General features: G+C 36.9%; 1 protein-coding gene across 1 annotated transcript; it reads right to left on the bottom strand.

Annotated features, from left to right (window-relative positions):
• Nucleotides 1-17250: 17250 nt before the first annotated feature.
• Nucleotides 17251-17712, bottom strand: LOC143553312 (zinc finger BED domain-containing protein RICESLEEPER 1-like). The gene has a single exon (XM_077043333.1). The coding sequence runs from the start codon at nucleotides 17710-17712 to the stop codon at nucleotides 17251-17253; it is 462 nt and encodes a 153-aa protein (XP_076899448.1).
• Nucleotides 17713-19432: the final 1720 nt, after the last annotated feature.

Below are 19432 nucleotides of genomic sequence, written 5' to 3'. Positions count from 1 at the left end.
GTTAACAACCTTTTAGAAGTTTCAAAATATTTTCAAATGAAAATTGATCCAACCTTTGGAAAGTGATAGAAAAATTGTTTCTGTGTGCCTAACGGGTGAAGTTATTAAGCTTAAAAGGCTCTAGAACAGTCATTGATTTGTATCGTAGCTTTCCATGATGCGTAAAAGTTGAAGTGATATAAACTAAACTTGCTGAACTTACTGTGGAGAGTCATTTTGAAGAAATGTGCATGTCTCCACATACATCTCTCCGTATGATAGGCAGAAAAGCAATTACCCAGTTATACACGAGCCCGTTAGTGCCTTGATCATGAAAAATATTGTGCTATCTTACTGTATTGATCCAGATTCAGGACATAAAGGTGCTTGTTATAGTTATTACTATTAAAAAAAAATTGTTTAATACGTATATAATCCATGCTGTTGCTCTTCAATAGACTTAAGGTCCAAAGTTTTACCGCTTTCTTAAAAATTTTGATCAAGCACTAGGGGGTTGAAGTCAAATTGGGGTGATTTGGGGAAAGCCAAATACGCATTGAGAAGAGATAGGAGGCATCACAGGTCCATAAGTGATGTCCATCTAAGTTATATGCCGAACTGAACCTAAACTGATAAAATGAAAATCATGCTAAGTTTGTTATACCTGCTATCAACCTGCTTCTTTATGTCATAATAACGCTGAACACGAATCCTTGCGACAACTTCTTAAACAATATGATTTCATGTTCGGATATTTTCACAAGAGGCGGAGTTTCCATAAAAACTGAAATTTGATTCCAAATTTGCAAAATTCAAAAGATTGGTGTTTCGTGTTAATTTTTATTTTTTTCTCTGTTCTATTTGTTTTATCTCGAAACTACTCCCATCGAAACGTGTGTTCAAACTGGGCTATCTTTAATATAAAAAAAATGTTGTTGGACCTTATAATTGCTTTTGGACCTTTATCTTATGTAATGGTCTCATCAAAACGTGACATGGGCTCTTTGTTTTCTTTTGGGCTCGTCTACTTAAGCTTCTTGGGTTCTCGGCCCATGTCGTTTGGAGTATAAGTAGACTCCAAACCTCAATTATTGTTCATCTTTTCACTTTCAAAAACAGTTCTCTCTCAAACCATCTAGCCGAAAACCCTATTCCTGCTTTCCATTCACACTAAGCTTCTATTGGTGTTTGTTTTTGGTTAACTCACAGGTAATGCACCCAGGATCTAAATTAATTGTGTTTGTGTGACTTGATGAAACGGTGTTCGTATAGATTGATGAATGGATGGATAGATAGATGGGATATATGGATTGATGGACGAATGGATGGATAGATGGACTGTGGACTGTTATATCTCCGTTCAAAACAACGATTGGAACATGTTAGGGTTAAGGGTCATAAATGGGTTGCAGGTTCCATGGGGATCTCAGTAGTTTTGGAAAGGATTGCACAAATCTCAAGGGAGAACTCAAGGGGTTCTCTGTCACCAGCCTGTCAAACCGAAAACCCATGGCCAATCAAAGGGTTCTCGGTTGACTTTTGTTGGCCGAGATCTCCTGGATTTGACCGAGAACTCATGTTCTCGGTTGAATTTCGTTGACCGAGATCTCTTGGCTTTGATTGAGAACTCATGTTCTCGGTTGATCTTGACAGAGAACAGTTTACCTTGACCGAAAATTACATTGTTTGACCGAAATCAACATTTGGACAGAAAAATCATCATTGGACCGAAATCTATTAAAATATTGTCATTGTTTTTCATTTATGGTCCACTTAATATGGTTATATCATAATTGGTCCTTCATGTGCATATTTACTAACTTGACTCGTTTGTTGCAGTAATGGCTGATCAGACTTCCTTAAAGTTTGTGGATACTCATAATATAGCTGGACATCTATATGATTCACCATTGATTCACAAGGAGTTCAAATCGATGATCATTGGTCTCAACACCTGTCGGATTTCTCACGCTTTACTAGAAAATCCCATCATTTGAAAGAATACGATATCTGATTTTTGGAAAAATTCTTCGATCAACCAACGAGGACCAGGCGGAGTCGTTTTTATTGACTGCACAGTGCAAAAAAAAGCCGGCCGTCATCACAGAGGCCATTATACGTGAGGTTCTTTTATTTGGGGATCAACCTGATTACCCAACGGAATACATGACTACTGTTGTTTCCGAGGTGCTTACATGAATGGGTTACAAGGGAACCTATCCTCTGGCAATCAAGCAACTGTTTCACCCGTACTGGAGATTCTTGATACACACGTTCTTCTCATGTGTGTCGGGAAGAAAGGGAGGTTCCGATGAAATAAGCCACACTCAGATGTCGGCCATAGTTGCTCTGATAATGGATTGGAATTACAACTATTCCAAGTTTGTTTTCGATGAGATGATGAGAAACTCGAAAGGAAAGAAGAAAGAGATGTTTCTCATGTATACTCGATTTTAAAAATGATTTTTGACTCACATTACACTAACATTGCCAATTCTGTCGAAACATTAGATATGAAGTCGAAGGGACCCAACACTTTTGGGTTAATGAAGCAATCCAGGAAATGATCAAAGATCGTTTATCAGGGCCTTCATGCTTTGGTTAAATTTGGCCGGTTTGATGTAACATAGACTGTACCAGTTGTTGCTCAAGTTTCCGAGGAGCACGCGGCATCGGTTCCAAGGCCCGCTGCTACACATGAAATAAGCTCCGATGATGAAGATGAGGAGACGAATGTACAACAATTGGAAGATGCACACCGTAACCCGGAGACTGCTCCGACTGCTGAACAGATACAAGATTTTGAGAAGTTTAAAGAATTACTTCAGTCAACTGCTCTGAAGCCTCCTCAGACAGTTGCTAAAAATCTTGATGAAGACTTTGTTGAAGAACCAACCGCCAATCTCATTCCACGAAAATGAAGGAAGAAAGATCCGAGATATGGTGTGCTGGTCTCTGAAGATGCCCCAACAATCACAACAAGCCATAAACAACAACAACAACAACAACATCAACCTGAGTCGAATGTTCCTGAGACTTATGTTGATCCAAGCCCATCCACCGCTGAGCCTCAAACTGAAGATAAGATTTTTTGAAGATTTTGCTCGTGAATTTAACTTTGAGGGTGATTTTCAACATGCTGATGTCCCTTCTGGCTCATCTGGCCCAATCAATCAGGGTCAGTCAAGTCCTGGTACCTCCGACAAGGTCGCCCAAATTCTTGCTATGCAAGAATCATATCTATAGAACAAAGGTAAGTGAGTTGTTCTTGAGGATGCTCCTATTGATGTACAAGCGCTACAACGTCGAGTATTTGAGCTTGAGCAAGATTCAGTCATCAAAGATGTTCGTATTCAAGAACTGGAAGTCAATAACTCCGATAAAGATTCTAAGATCAAAGAGTTCCAGTCCAACATGGGAGGATTGAATGCTAACTACCTAGACCTACAACAAAAACTCATTCAGAAGTTTGGGGAGAAAGATATCAAGACTCTTAGTACATTTCAGATAATAGCTAACGCGATCTTTGAAACGGCTGCAAAAGAATACACAAGCATGGTAGCCTCCATTATCAAGACTTAGTTTTGGGCAGGTGCTTTGAAGGATGCTGACATTGATTACATGGAGCATGATTAAGAACGAAGCTACAAACCAAGGGGGAGATTGTTGGGACTAAATTAGATGGTTTGTACTTAGTTGGATACTTAGTTGGGGTTGATATTGGACTACATATGGAAACCGAGATCTTTATGGATCTCAGTGGGCTTTGGGTTCTTGTTGGGCTGGTTGGTGAGTGACTCTATATATAGATTACTTGTATAGGGTTTTTTGATTGCTAGTTCAGTTGTGTTTTGGCCGTTCACCTTGTCATTGTGAACGAGTATTTGTATTGTTCTTAAGCACCAGACGTTTAATATAACGTGTGTTTTGAAGCCTGTCACTGCGTTCTTATGTGTTATTATACATTGTTCTTGAATCATCTTATATTGGATTTCCGCACCAATATCAAGATCAGTTGATATCATATTGAAAGATCCGTCTTGGACCTTACAATCTTTCACTCATACCATCATGTTATTTGTTATTATATCCATGCCTCGTGGAATCATCAGACTAACAAATCCAGTTCTTCATTGACGCCATCAGTGTTTTTGCTAGAAATTCACAGTTTTTCGATTGTTTAGGTGGTATGAGTCAATCTCTTCAAGGTTCGATGGAAACTCTGGCGATAGGAATTACGACATCTATGGGCCCGACTCCTAGAGATTTGGGACCGTGTGACGGCGAAGACTCGTCGAACTCGTCAGGAGCTAAATCTGGAAAACAGATCCGAGAATTCTCCTCCGGCGAGGTCTCATCGTCAGTATCTCAAATCTGTAGGGATTCATTTTACTAAAGAATGGTTGCAGTTGCAACAAGAGAAGGTTATAGCTGAGTATGAGCGCATGCTGCGTGAGGAAAGAATCCGTGCACGAACGCTGATGTATGAAGATGCTCCATCCAGATCTCCATCTCATCCTTCAATAGTTAGGCGGAGTCATATGCGTGAGAGTATCATAACTGAGGTATTTTCTGAGGAAGATATGGAGGAAAGAAGTCATGAAAGAGGTCGTCCAGTTATGCGGGGATCTTTCCGCATAACTGAGTATGATCAGAGTCATGGTTCTAGAAGTCGTGAACGAGTTCTCTAAGTGTCAAAACATGAAATCCTACTCTACTTGTTCTTGCGTTTGAGGTCCTTCTTGATTGTGAGCTTGGGGAGTTTCTTGATTGGGAGAAGTAGGAGGAGTTGGTGGTTTGTCATTCGAAGATCCGCACAAGTATTCCCATAGTGACTGCACGCTATTTTCATCCGCAGCGAATTTTGGAATTACTTCTTGAAGAGGAAATGAAAAGTCATCAAACTTCCGTCACCTTTTCTTATACTCCACTTCCAGATCGCGGTCATGTAAGGGATGTTCTTCCAGAGGAAGCTGGTTTCTCATGTACTCAACACCCTCCTCAAAACCAATCTTGCGACCGACTTGTGAAGAAACGTTGAGCAATATTGCAAGACAGTCGCCCAACTCTTGCCTGTCTATTATGTGGTCAATCACCTATTACACGACGAACGCATTAAATACCTATGACAAAGTATTAAAAGAATTTAGATAAGGAAGGTAACATACCAGTGGAAGACCCTCAGCCATAAGCTACTACTTATCTTCCTTAGTCCTCTGCGCTTTCTTTTCCAAGATGCTATACCCTTCCGCAAGCTTGACATTGTGAGCTTTCAACTCCTCCTCACGTCTCTCCCTCTCCTCTGCTTGCTATTTCCGAACCCTAGCTTCTTCATCATATGTCTGAATCAGGTTACCCTAGTTGGTAACCTGACTCTCCAAGGCCGCATTAACTTGCAAAGCTTTGGCCAGATCGGCTTCCTTGCGCTTGGTCTCTTCACTAGCAGCAACAAGGATATAATTTTGTTTCTTACAAGCCTCTTCCCATGCCCGCTCCGCAGTGGCTTGACGATCCTTTTCGGCTTGTAATGCGATTTTAGCATCCTTAAGCTTCCACTTGGCAGTGTTAGCTTCTAGACGCTGTTCATCAGCAACGTTTTTTGATTATTCCACCTGATTGGTCATGATACCCCACTTGTCTCCCATAGACATCCACTCCCTGAAAATCTCCTGCCATCTAGCTACAGTGTTGGCCATAATAAAGTTAAAACTACGAGCAAGATCATAGCGGGAACGACCATGCTAAAATGCACGCTCCGCAGGCGGGATCCCATGACGGAGAAACTCAACACAAACTTCCGCGTTTGTGAAGCCTGATTTTTGGACTAGTGTCCAGCGCGGTATATACAGATGGTCATCCTCACCAGGATTGGTCTTCCCATAATAGTCAAAATCAGAAGGCCAGTGAAATCTTTTGGTTTCTGGAGACCTTTGGGTATAGGATGTACCTCCACCACTTGCTTGATGAAGTAGAGAGGAATGAGCGAAGTGTGGAGGGGAATGAGGGGGAGAGTGTGGTGAATCGTCTAGAGATTCTTCTATCTCCGGGCCTTCGACTTCTTGTACTGGATCTTTTCCCTTGGAACTAGACGCGATCAGGTATGATAATTGTTGGCAGATCAGGAAATGGAGGGTCCTGGATTATTACACCTTGATTAGGTGCAACTTTTGTCTCTGTGGGCAACAAATAGATCAAATTCAAGACACGAAGAAATAATTTTTAGGAATAATTATGGAAATAACAACTTACTTGATGGTGATCGCATTGCTATCTCCTTAACCCGGTCCTCCAGACGGAACTTCTTTGATATTTTAGGGCCCACCACCCGCTTATTCTTCGTCTGTTCCTCATCAGTATCGGCGTGGCTATCATCTGCTTCACCAGACTTAGAGGAACGATGCTTCCTCTTGCGTTCAAGATCTGCCAAAGCGCGCATAATAGCCGATGTATCTGATGTATCATCAAAATGATGCTCTTCATGGGGTGATGATTCATCCTTTGACGACAATAACATGATCACCCCGTCTGAAGTTAAGGCGTTCAAAGGACTAGGGTTCAAAGAAAATGCACCTAATTGATAGACTGCCTCTGACACCACGGGTTCAGGGCGCAAGTCTTTTGAGAACAAAAAATGGTCCCTCGTTTTATCCAGGACGGGAAGCGCAACCGGGTAACGCGGGCGTTTCTGCATTGCAGCCCACCATTTTATCGAATAGTGTGTTCAACAATGATCCCTCACCTACAAACACCGCGTGAACGAAACACTTAAAGAAATGATTTAGAACATGGATTACGAAACAATTAAGTAGTACTTACTCTCGTTCGCGTTCTGGCTATATGCGGATCATACCAGCCCAGACAAGAGCACCTTCATAAATTGCCCGCATGGGGGTTGGAGTTTCAATAAGCGTGGTATACCACGCTTGTCCTTCATGCTGTGCTAGCTGCAAATCATCGAACTTCTCATTGAGCGGACGGCGAACCATGGGATATAGAATCACTCTCTCTGAAATCCATAAGAATTTCGTCCTCCACTCATACGCGCTGTGGGGAGGTTCGGTACCAACTATTTCTTTTGACATAATGGAACAGTTGAACCAGCTACCCTGCACATTCATCTTGTAAAAACTGCAAATTTTGTCCACCTTGGGTACTATATTGTTGGCCCTGGAACTTGGTTATCGGAAATCTAAGATTCCCAATCGTTAAATACTCCGCATACACAACCATCTTGCCTTCTAGAGGCTTATTGGCAGTCGATCCGGCAGCAGGGTATTCTGGCCCCCACTCTGGCGCTATGCCATATGTAGAAATGAGTTTCTCAAATTCAGATCTCTTCCAGTTGATCTCGATATGTTCTATCGAAGGCGATGTCTTTTTCTCGTGAGCCATGATTTCAGAATATAATGGAAAACACCATGCAATGATGTCTAAAAAGGCGATGAACAAAGTTTGCAAGTAATAATAATACTAGATTCGAGAGAAAAAAGATGAAAATAAAGACTGAAGGATGATAAAAGTTCATTAAGAAACCCAAAAGTCCTATTTATACCCATCGTAGCAAATGCGTGGGAAGGTGACAGTGGAGAGAGAAAGTGAAGGGTCCAGTCAGAATACTCCACGTCACGCGAGAAAACCAAAAGAGCGAAAAAGGAGGTACAATAGGTACAATGACAACCGACACAGGCGTCACATCACTATACGGCGCCTGCAAACCTGTCACATCACACTGTCCATGCTTATCTTCAAAAACGAAATATCTCCACAAGCATACGCAAAAAATTCAAAATCCCCATAAAAGTATCTTATGTCCAAAATTTCACCCGTATAAAACTTCACGCGGACGAAACAATGGACTGGGGGACTTATAGAGGTAGGGTAGTGAAAATACCCAAATACCCATAATGGATCATCCGTGGGTCACGGGGGACTTCCTTAGAAGTCACCCACGGAATATTCCATCACCCGCATAACTTAAGTCAGAGGAAGACTAAAGAACAATTCCAGAGACTATCCGTGGGTTACGTAGGACTCCCTCAGAAGTCATACGCAAGTCGTTACCCTCACGCGCTTGATGGCAAAAGAGTAACGTCAGCAAATCAGTTGTAACTAATTTTCTTCTAGAAGATTTACGTGAAGATTCTTTCTTGGAGAACACGTGATGTGACAACCAATCAGGCGAAGACAGCTGTCAAGGTTGTTATAACCGTGGACATGGCCAGTTTTCTTGTCCTTTCGTATGTGGAAACGTGTCCGTCCAGGTTGTTACAAAGAGCATTTTCTAGAAGAGGACAACTGTACCAATAATATTCCCCTTAACCGCTGGCTATAAATACACTCTCCATCTCCATCTTCATGAGGTATTCATTCACACTTCACATATTACATCAATCAGTTAAAGTACTTTCTTTCTCTAGAACTGTACTAATTCTCACACCGGAGGGTGGTTACGGGAGGACCCCCACTCTTGTCCTTCCCGTAACGAGCTCACGGTGCTTTGTTTTACAGGTTTCCGTCACCAGACTTGTGGAGCTTTCACTCTTACCGTCGTGTTATTTGTTATTATATCCATAATTCGTGGAATCATCAGACTAACCTATACATGTTTAGGTCTGTGCTTCTTCAACGAGCAACAATGATGAATCTCTGGTCGATGAAAGTAGTCGAACAAGGAGAACTAAGAAGTCACTTCTCCGGTCAGATTAGTCAGTCACCCGCACAAGAAACGAATGTGAGGAAACCCGAAAAAAGAAAGGTGACGGAACCACGAGATCTTCTAAAACGAGAGGCAAAGACCCATTAATCACAGATGATACATGCTCGGATTCCAGTTGCAATGGTGGGGTGTGCCAAAAACAACATGATTGAACACAAGGAGATTGAATTTGTAGCATATTTTAGAAACTTTTTATATAAACTTTATGATATTGCATTTTTGTTTATGTATGAACATGTAGGTCTTTCGTATAAATGAACATATGGTGTTGCACGTAATTTCCGAGTTATTGAATTAAGTATATTAATTGAATTATTTAGGAAAAAATTAAATGAGTTGTCTTTTTATTTATGATACCTAATATGTGGGTTTTATTTATTGTATTAGACGAGTAATGGATGAAAAGTTAATGTTTATTTTTCCAACGGCCAGATCTATGAGAATCTGTGTTTTTTTAGAGTTGCGATTTGCAAATTCGACCAGAAAGTTAGTCGCGAAAACGAGTGCAAAAAGCATACTTAGACAGATCAAACCCTCATCTCCAGTGTTCATAATGTTCATCTATGGATTATGAACCTCACTAGAAAAATTAATCGGGCGTTAGATTTCCCGTAATAGATCAATCTTTAAAAGCACGTAAAATGAACACAATAAGCCTAGCTTTTGAAACACGTTTTTAACAAAATTAAGCTTAGAAATTAATATCGTGTTCAGGACATCAATAAATGATTCCGGAGTGAAAACGAGATTCGGCCGCTACTAGACCGCCGCTCGCCACCTTGTCAGACTCCGCCATTCACCACCTCTCCCTGAACTCTGTGCCCTTTCTCTAAATGTAACATCCCCAAAATTTCGATCTAAATTTGACAACATAGTAAAAATGAGGAATCAAAAATTATAAAACTTGTAAGCTCTTTATTAGATAAAGAGTTTCCATAGTAATATACTTATATGCCAAAATGCACCCTGTGGTCCTAGCGGAGGGTGCGAAGCACCCGACGCGCACGTTCACAAGCTCGAGATACGGGCACAATGAGACTCTTTGATGGCGCAGTTTGCACTTTGCATCACACTTGAGAGCCGCCTGCAGTATTTTTGGAAAATGGAAGCATGGCCAAGACGTGACAGGTTACCAAAGACATGGGACCAAAAATGAAAATTCTGATATCTTAACCCACCATGTTACGCGATGGAATTCTCACCAAACCCCAGAAAGGGCAGTGTCGCACTATACGACAACTCTAAACCTTAGATCATCGCGATACACGATGACCAAGCTAAGCAACCGAAGACACGTGCTTCCCACGTGGCGACACATATCGACATCATGGGTCATCGCGCTACGCGATAGTTCCTAAATTTTGGGTATAAATAGGGGTGAACGACATCTCACTTTTCACACACTAAAACACCTTCATTTTCACACATTTTACCTCAGGAAGCATGCCGATTCTCGAAGTACGTGCAAAACTCTAAAGTTCTGACAGTTTAAGCCTTAGCACGCGATATAGAGTAGAAGTGCTGCTCGATCATTCTTAGGCGTCTAACTCCCAAATACCCGTGTAAGGTAGGGGTTCCGCTTAAATTATTATTATTATTATTTTATTATTATTATTATTATAATGGATTAGACCATAATCAGGGGTATAGCTCGACCCTTGATCACATTTAAGCATAAAATAACTTTTCATAAGCAGATGTTATAGTCAGATATTGTTTCTTCATGATTAAGAAACGTAAAGCTTTTATATACAAGGGTATCGTTAAAAAAAAATATTTCTTGATGATTAAAAAACATAATATTTATATACAAAGGTTATAGTTAATGTTTCTTCTTAAAGAAGAAACTCAGTATAGATGTTTCTTCATGAAAAAGAAACATAGCATATAATTGGAAAATAAAGAAAGGGACTAAATGTCCAAATGTTTTATACAAACAAATAATTTGTCAGTATTTAAAGCTTTATAAAACAGACTAAAGGTCTGAAGCTAGATCACTGATCTAGATCTTTATACAAAGGTCATTCTCGTACTATATGTCCGAGGTAATAATCGGAAGCAGAAATCATTATCATAAACTGATCATAAACAGAAAGGTGAATATGCCCTAAACTTTCACAAACTCTTTAAGAGTCAGAATGTTTCATAAGATCTATGAATCCTTTAAACCTTGTGTTACAATAATAAGAAATGGACACTCAGACTAAAAGTATACATGTGACATCCATTCATACATGGTGACTCAGTATTTTCCCGAGGCCATGCAAATCATCAACATCTCTCCGTAAGCTTTATGAGAAATGATTTGTGTATACGTTTAATTGTACATGTACTTAGGGTAATTTTATCCCAATTAATTTGGGTGCCTAATGAGTAGTCACAAATGTATTATTGTTGATTTCACAATGATATTGAAAAGATTTTAAGACAGAGTCAGCGTCATTCACCAGTTGTGTGTTGGCGTATTTTTCCAACCCATTATAAAGGAAATAAGAAAGGTTAGATCAGACAAGCAAGACAAGATAGAAAATTTGAGATATAGTCATTAGATGTTATCCGATGGCTCATATATTTTATATTCAGAATATTATAAAAAAAATTTATGTTTTCAAAAGACATGTATTTGAAATCAGAAAATAATGCGAATTATATTTTTCTCAAACATTCTTTGTAATATTAAATAGATATTTTAACCCGACATTTTATAAAAGAATATTTTATTTAAAGACTTCCGCTAAAGAAAACTCACAACTCTAATATATTTACAAAACGGATACCAACTAACGGGTGTCACGCCTAGGCCCTAAGTCGGGGTGTGACACTGATGTTTTGTGTGCAGTGTGTTTAAAAGTTGTTATGATGAGAATTTAGCCTTCGCACAAGATCGTGTTTTAAATTTATAAAAGTGATTTTTACTAAGACTAAACACACACAAAATAGGCAAGTGTACCTATCGTATATGTAGAATAGTATTGGTAAGAACCAAGTATCGATTCGTGGACATAAATATTTCTAATAATAAATCTTCGTTTTAACTTAATAAGAGAAGGTAATCATTTTGGGGTATTTTTAAAATTTTTAGAATTTCATATATATATATATATATATATATATATATATATATATATATATATAATAGGTGAACAAGAAAAGAAATTCTAAATGAGTAATTCAATTATATAATGGTTACCATCTAAGATCAAGAATCCATTCCATTCTTCCTTGATAATTATAAAGTAAATATGTCATAAACTTGCCTTAATAACGTATGATAGAATAGTCCCTCATTTCTAAGTGAACATACCCTATGACATAAAAGAAAGTAGCATGCATAACTTCATGTCTACCACGAGAATGTCAATTTAAGTAAGCAAATAGTTTTAGTAAAGTATAGAGATTATGATTGACTTCGATTTCTCAAATAGCAATTCTAACAACTTCGGGTGGTTATAGTTTAGTCACACAACCTCCCTTTGGTTGATTTAAGTAGGTTATAATTACACATTCCTTTAACATAAGATTTCTTTAACTAGTATGATAACCTAATCAATCGTGTTAACAATTTTATTTCAGAATGATCAAAACTAGAGAAATAGATCATAGCTTATATCTCATCATTTCTAAGTGCAATATAAGGATCCATGTTTTATCTTAGATAAGTTATCAAGATATTCTTTTTACCATTTCTAGTTTCCAAGAACATGAATGAATCATGAATGATAGTTAATCATCAACCTTGATTTGTTTATTTAAAGTGATAAAAACATTTTTCATCAAAGGATAATTTCAAAATAACCATGTTCTTTACTAAAACTAAATCACATATTTAATATAATCATCAAGTAAAATAAATCTTCTATATAGAAATTAGATGGTAAATGGAGTTTTAGCTCATAATGAGCATGCTTATGAACATAAAAGGAAATGAAGATAACAAACACATGATAAAAGATGAACAATCTAACCAAATATGGACGAATCTTCCTTCTTCAATGGTGATGTATGATGATAATGATAACCTCCAAGCCTTCAAACTCTCCACAAGATCTTCAATATGGGTGTAAAGTGGGTGTTTTTATAAGTGAAACCCACGTAGAACTCTCTTCAAGCACATAAAGTGAATGCAACCTGCTCATCTATTTATAGGTTGTCTGGGAGTCCAAGCACGGCCCCGTGTTCCATGAGGCACGCCCCCGTGTCCAGGTGTCCACTCGCATTTAATGCTCTGTCAGATCGTACATGCTGACTCACCACGGGGGTGTGCTTCATGAGGCATAACCCCACGTTTTTGGTTGTCTGTTATATTTTCTTTTGTCCTTTCTGAAAGGTGACCACGACCCCATGTTCCCTAAAGCACGGCCCTGTGTCCAGCTGTCCTGTATTTTGTCTTTTCTTACACATGAAAGCATGGGGGCGTGTTTCATGAAGCATGGGGGGTGTGTTTTGCTGTTTTCTTGGGTTTTCTTTGATTTTTCTTTGCCTTTTCATTCGTTTATATGTTTGAGAATTGGATATATTTGAAAATATATTTTAACATGATATGTAGTTATTTGAACTATATATTGTACGATAGAAGTTGCAGTTTTAGAGATTATTTGATGTTAAAAAGATGTATATTATTAAATACATCAAACATCCCCACACTTGAACGTTGCTTGTCCTCAAGCAAGCTACTTATAAATATTCTCTAAAATAGCAAGTTAGGACCATAGCTTTAGTATCCCCAAAAGAGTTCCAAGAAAATGGGAACAAAATAACCAACCTTGAATCATAGGAATATATGTAGTGATATATAAAAATATGATTTGTTTTTATGAGCTTTTGTTTATGCAAAATGTCACGTTCTCATAATATTCACTCACATTCGGCATATATATCTGATCATACCTGTGATGTATGTATGTTAACACTCTTAGCCAAAATGTGACATGTGATAAATAGGCTTGTAACAAGTTCAAATCTCCCCCATTGTGAAGGTTTGCATAAGTCAGAATGTAATAGGGGTTGGTTTTGTGAGAGTAGGGATTTGGTGTTTTGTGGTGGTTCAAGGGTTAAGGTTAATGATGGTGAGGATGGTAAATACAAATTTTACTGATTATCGGGAGTCTCGAAATGTCTTCAATGGTTAGTTCCTTTTCTCCCAATTGCTAATTTATTTTTTATTTTTTTTACAAACCTAGTGAGTCTTTTAAGGTCAGATCGTCAAGACCAGTTTTATCGAGGATGTGAATCAGTTGTTTCTTAATCCTGTTCTGAACATAACTCCCAACTCTAATGGATCGTTCGGCTTTGAGCCTAATAACCCCCACCCTCATTAGTTCGGTATATTTATTTTGAGACTGAGTTTGACTTTTTCTACATCTTCCTTCGTGGGACCCGTTTTCGCATCCTAAGCATCGTTCGTATCTTTTCGCTCTTCTTTTCATTGCGCTTTTGGAAACTCCACAAAATGGTGTCCTTTGTTCGTCTTGGTGCCACTTTTTCCTCACCTCATTGCTAAAGAGAACAATTCTTTCCCTAAGTTTTGGAGGCAACCTAGGTTTTGCGAACTGTATGCAGCAAAGGAAATTGAAATCGAAAGAATGAATTTCCATTTCTTTAGGGTCTCCGGTAAAAGAACAGTGTTGTATTTTACCGGTGAGAGGGATAAATTGGTAAGGTTTTTGGTTTTGTGTTGTAATTTGGAGAATGGTTTGAGGAAATTGTGATAATATTACCTTTTTTCTTATACAACGCTTCATGTGGTCTTGAAATGGATACTTGAGACAAGTTCTAAATCACATGAAACATATGACTCATTCAATGCTTTCAAAAAAATATTTATATGGCATGAGGTTTATCTCACAGTAGCGGAAGGATTGGGTATAAACGCCATATTTTGCATAAATTTCTTCTCACTGTTACAAAACTTCTTTTTACCTTTTCACTTTTTTTGGTTATAGTATATTTTTAGTTGGTTATTTGCAAAATATTTTCTTGGATTTTCTTTTGGTTTTGTCATAAAAATAGTCTTGTTTGCTACAAAAATTTTTTATTAGAGAATTTTGTAATTAGTTGAGCAAGCGATTGGTTAAGTAATTCCCCTCCCCACACTTGAATCTCCCATTGTCCTCAATGTGAAAAGATTCATAAAAAGTTTCATAAAAAAATTCAAATTGAAGTATGGTGGGTAAATGGAAAGGAACTTCCCTACGGGCTAACGAAATTTCGACCTAACATTCCCTGTTTTTCGTCCGTTTTCCTGTAGTGTACCTAAATAATAAAAACTGAACACAACCAACAAAAATTCAATGAGAGATTGCTTGAGAAAATGTACTATATATAGTATGGTTTTATCCTCGTGATCTCTGTTCGCGTATCGGTCTTTAGCATATCCAGTCTCTCGGTTCTTAGCAAACATGACCGAACCCGATTCTTTGCTTCACTATTTCAATTGATTATGGTATAACTCAAGCAAAGAAGATCTAGATACAAGTCAATTACAAACTCGAGATGATTTATACATACAAACGGGTCTTTATCAGATAATTTATGTTCTTTTATTTTCATGCTAGATTATTATTTTTTCCAAAATTTTAAGAGTTCGTTGAATGTGGTGCACGATTCTTCCTTATTACTTGATTAGTACAATGTGATTTCACAATTTTGGTGCTTAATTAATCATCATAGGCCTAATATATTGTTTGATTCAGTACGCCCACCAACTATTTTATGAAATGTCTTAATGAACATCTAATGGATATCAATGAACTAATGAAACTGATTCACCAGTGAATTTAAAAAGTAATGTAAATTGAACATAAAGAAACAAGAAAACAATCCAACTAATGTAATAAAAAGTAAGCAATCAAAGTTGTTCTTTAAGACATCTGCAGCCGCCGATTAATTGATCTCTGGATTACCTGGGCGTAATGGACATCTTTTATGTTGTCTTATCAACAAACCTATTATGTTCTTCTTCACGTCTGCATTGAAAACTGAAGAACAATGCTTTTAGCATTCCGTACTCATCAATTAACTTACCAAAGTCGGTCCAAACATTATAACTTGATCTTTTTTTAACATTCATTGGATCCATCTACGTAACATCAACAAGAAAAAAAAACAAGAGATTAAATTTAAAGAAACAACTATTTAGAATCTAATAACATACCTTTATTATCTCTCCAAATCCTTAATTCTCAGCAAATATGTGGTTGTAGAATACTAGAATGAATTATGCAAATTGCAATTTAGTAGGATAAGGGTCCGGTTTTTTTAAGGTTATTTACATACATGCATTAGATTTTTTTAAAGATATAATATTCATAATTTTAATATTTTTTTAGGAATATTTGAATTAGATATATCATATATTTATATATATTAACAGAATTTTAAGGAAGCTGATATATTAACTGTAATTATGGGATTTATGTTACCACCTATTTTATATTCTTATCAAAGTGGGAGTGAGTATTAATTTTTTTTTATCATTTTCCTTCCATCTACAAACAATAAATAGGAAAATCATAATATAATTCAAAACCCAATGTATTTGTGATTAAAAATGCTTAAATCATTTTAAAGATCATTTTGACGATTTTATTAATTATATCCATTGAAATTTGTGAGTTATGACTGAATACTTAAAATGCCATAAAAATACAAGACTAAAAAACTTATGAACTAGGATTTGAGTTCCTAGATAATAAGACTAAAAAATTTAAAGTCAAATTCAACCTAAAAACATTAATGTCAAATTCAACTAAACAATAAAAAAAACAGCCTTCAAGTTTCCATATTCATTCGCATCCGTCGATTATTCAACCTCGCATTCATGTTACAAGGTTCCGATTTCTCACAAATTTCCACAAAAGAAAAAATCTTATATTAATATAAATAAATACATCAACATAACGGACTGCATAAGGACGTTTCTAGTGTATATGCAACTTACATTTTCCAATATCGTCAAAGTCTGTTGGGTCTACGGTATCGTTTATTTTCTTTCTTGACGAACCATACAATCCTCCTTGCATAGTAATGCCTCAACAGAGGAGGGGCCAAAGAACTTCTACACGGATCCACAACTCTTTCGCCAGTACTAAAAGCAGACTCCGAAGCAACACTAGAAATTAGGATAGCTAGTATATCTAGAAATAATATAATGGACGACAAGTAAATTTATTATTTAATAGAAAAAATAATTAATAGTAAATTAAGTAAACTAGTAAGTGTACCTTTTTCCATTTTCGCCACTACCGGGTATTTAGAAGACGAAGCTTTCCACCATTGTAGAATATCAAATCCCTTGTAATCAGGCTCATCGATATCATCAAGGTTCTTCTGAAGTCCTTTTTAGTTTCGTACGAGCTAGAACCACCAACAGATTTATATCGACTAAAAAAACCACTCGATCCACGTGTAGAACGTTTACCGTTACTTTCCCTTTGTGAAACTTGACTTGAACTCGTCCTTTCACTACTTCTCTCGTAATGCGTAAAAACTATCTCAAGTTCGTTTGTTATAAATTTAATAGCTAACCCAACCCTAGTGTTAAGTTGCTCTTTTGTCTATTTCCTTTGTTCAACCTTAAATACACACTCAAAGCCAAATGACAAAACACCCAATTTTGATCGAGGATCTAATATAGCAGCAAAGTAGAGGATGTTATGAAAACCTTTGTTATTAGTACCCCAATATTTCTCAAAGTTTTCCTGCATCATATCAACCATATGTTTAGATTCCAGATCTATGTCTTTCATGTCTCTTATATGATTGCAGATATCCATCATTTTAGTATAAAACATGTTAACAATCACATGTTTGGTAGCTGAAGCGTTAGTGGTTTTTTCCTTAAACAATTCTAATAAATTTCTTAACTTTCTCGCGTAACTCCAATTTGTAATTTTAGGAAGCTCATCATGCAAATTGGTTCTAAAATTTGGGTCTGCCAAATCAAACGCGTAAAACGCCTTCTCAAATTTTTCAGCCCTGTCCAACATTTCATATGTGGAGTTCCATCTAGTAGGCATATCTAAGCATAACAATGCTTTACTATCAATTTATTCTGCCTTAACACATTTTTTAAGCTCACTTAGTCTTTTAGGAGAATGTCGGATATACCAAATTGAGTTTCTTATCCGATCAATAGGGAGGGCTCCATAACTTAACCCATCTTTCACAATGAGGTTGATAGCGTGCGCCATACATTGGACTTTCAAATATCTCTCGTCGCCTAATAGGTTGGCTAACCTACCTTTTACAAACTCTATCGCCGAATTATTTGCTGACGCATTATCTAGTTTCATGGTTAAGATGTCTTCAATTTCCATTTCTTTTAGACACTGAATTAGAGCCCTGACTGTGTCTTTTCCTTTATAACTAGTGATATCCTTAAAGTTTATTAACCTCTTGTGCAACACCTAATTGTCATCGATAAAGAGCCGTGATACTCATATAGTTGGCATTCTGTATTGACGTCCATGTGTTGGTGGTTAGACACACCTTCCTTTTAGTATTTGCAAAAAAGGACTTTAGCTTCATCTTTTCCTCTAAATATCTATTCCTAGAGTTCCTTTCGACGGTGATCCTACTGGGTACCTTAAAATTTGGATCAAGCAAAAGCCTTAAAAACCCACACGCTGCACAAATGAAAACGAGAGCTCGTCAAAAATTACCATCCCAGTTATAGCCCGTTTGCATACTTCAACACAGAATTTCCAACTCTTGACTTCGACACTACCACCCTCAAGATCATAATTCTTTTTGAGGCATATGTTGTGTTGATTTTTCTAGTAATCTGGGTGTTTTTCACATCTCTTGGAGCAGACTCAACGCCAATGTGCCATTCACAGTCAGGTCTGTCACCAAATCAGTCGAGCAATGCTTGCATCTTGCTCTTTTGTTCCTCTCTTCATCTTCATACTTGCCAAAATCCAGCCAAACATCAGATTTGGTCTTCTTATAATTTCTTGACTTTTTGGATGCTTTTGTGTTCTTGGAAGCAGACGTTTTAGATTTCTTTTTTTCATTTTCTGTTTCAACAGGTGGTGATTTCCTTTTATCTCCTCCGTGAGATTCATCGCTTGATAAATTCTGAATATTTTGTGACTCCATCTATGATTAACTAGGAACAAAAACACCAACGTTAAAAAATAATTTAAAAAATTATTATTTATGTAATAACTAACAACTTGCTAACCAAAATAAAAATTTAACCAACAACTTTATCATGCTTTTTTACCCCTGAAACTAACAGTTTAACAGCTTCAACTAATCATTAAAGTGGTTATATTTTCAATTATTAACTTATTAACGTTTCATATTTAGCCTCGATAGATATTCCTCAGTAACAATATTGTTTTATGATTGCATCAGTAACATTATTGCTTTATCATTAATTGGACTTATTATTGTTTTATTATTGCACAGTAACATCAAAAGACAAAAACACCAAAGTTAAAAAATAATATACAGTAACAGCAAATCACAATTAACTGATGTATGAACATACATCTCATGGATATTCCTCAGTAACAATTATTTGATGGTTACTGTATTGATCAAACATGTAATTACATCAATGACATCATGAGTTAAAAAGATTGAGATAATACCTTATGACTTCCTTTGCTCTTGAAAAAAAGCCGCTGATAGAATTAATCGTTATTTGATTGTTGATTATCTTTTATGGTTGTGTTAATTTGATTTTTAAACATGTTTGATTGATAATTATCTATTCCTATTTTTAAT

Source organism: Bidens hawaiensis, unplaced genomic scaffold (assembly GCF_021521415.1).
Source record: "Bidens hawaiensis isolate Kalapana, Puna unplaced genomic scaffold, B.hawaiensis_p1.1 tig00017165_1, whole genome shotgun sequence".
NCBI lineage: Eukaryota > Viridiplantae > Streptophyta > Magnoliopsida > Asterales > Asteraceae > Bidens > Bidens hawaiensis.
The sequence above is the reverse complement of the archived record's forward strand: the minus strand, read 5'-3'. Positions and strand labels throughout refer to the sequence as shown.

Bases quoted from the DNA above. Each gene is read 5' to 3' on its own strand.
- LOC143553312 (XM_077043333.1), bottom strand. From the start codon at position 17,712: ATGCCTACTAGATGGAACTCCACATATGAAATGTTGGACAGGGCTGAA.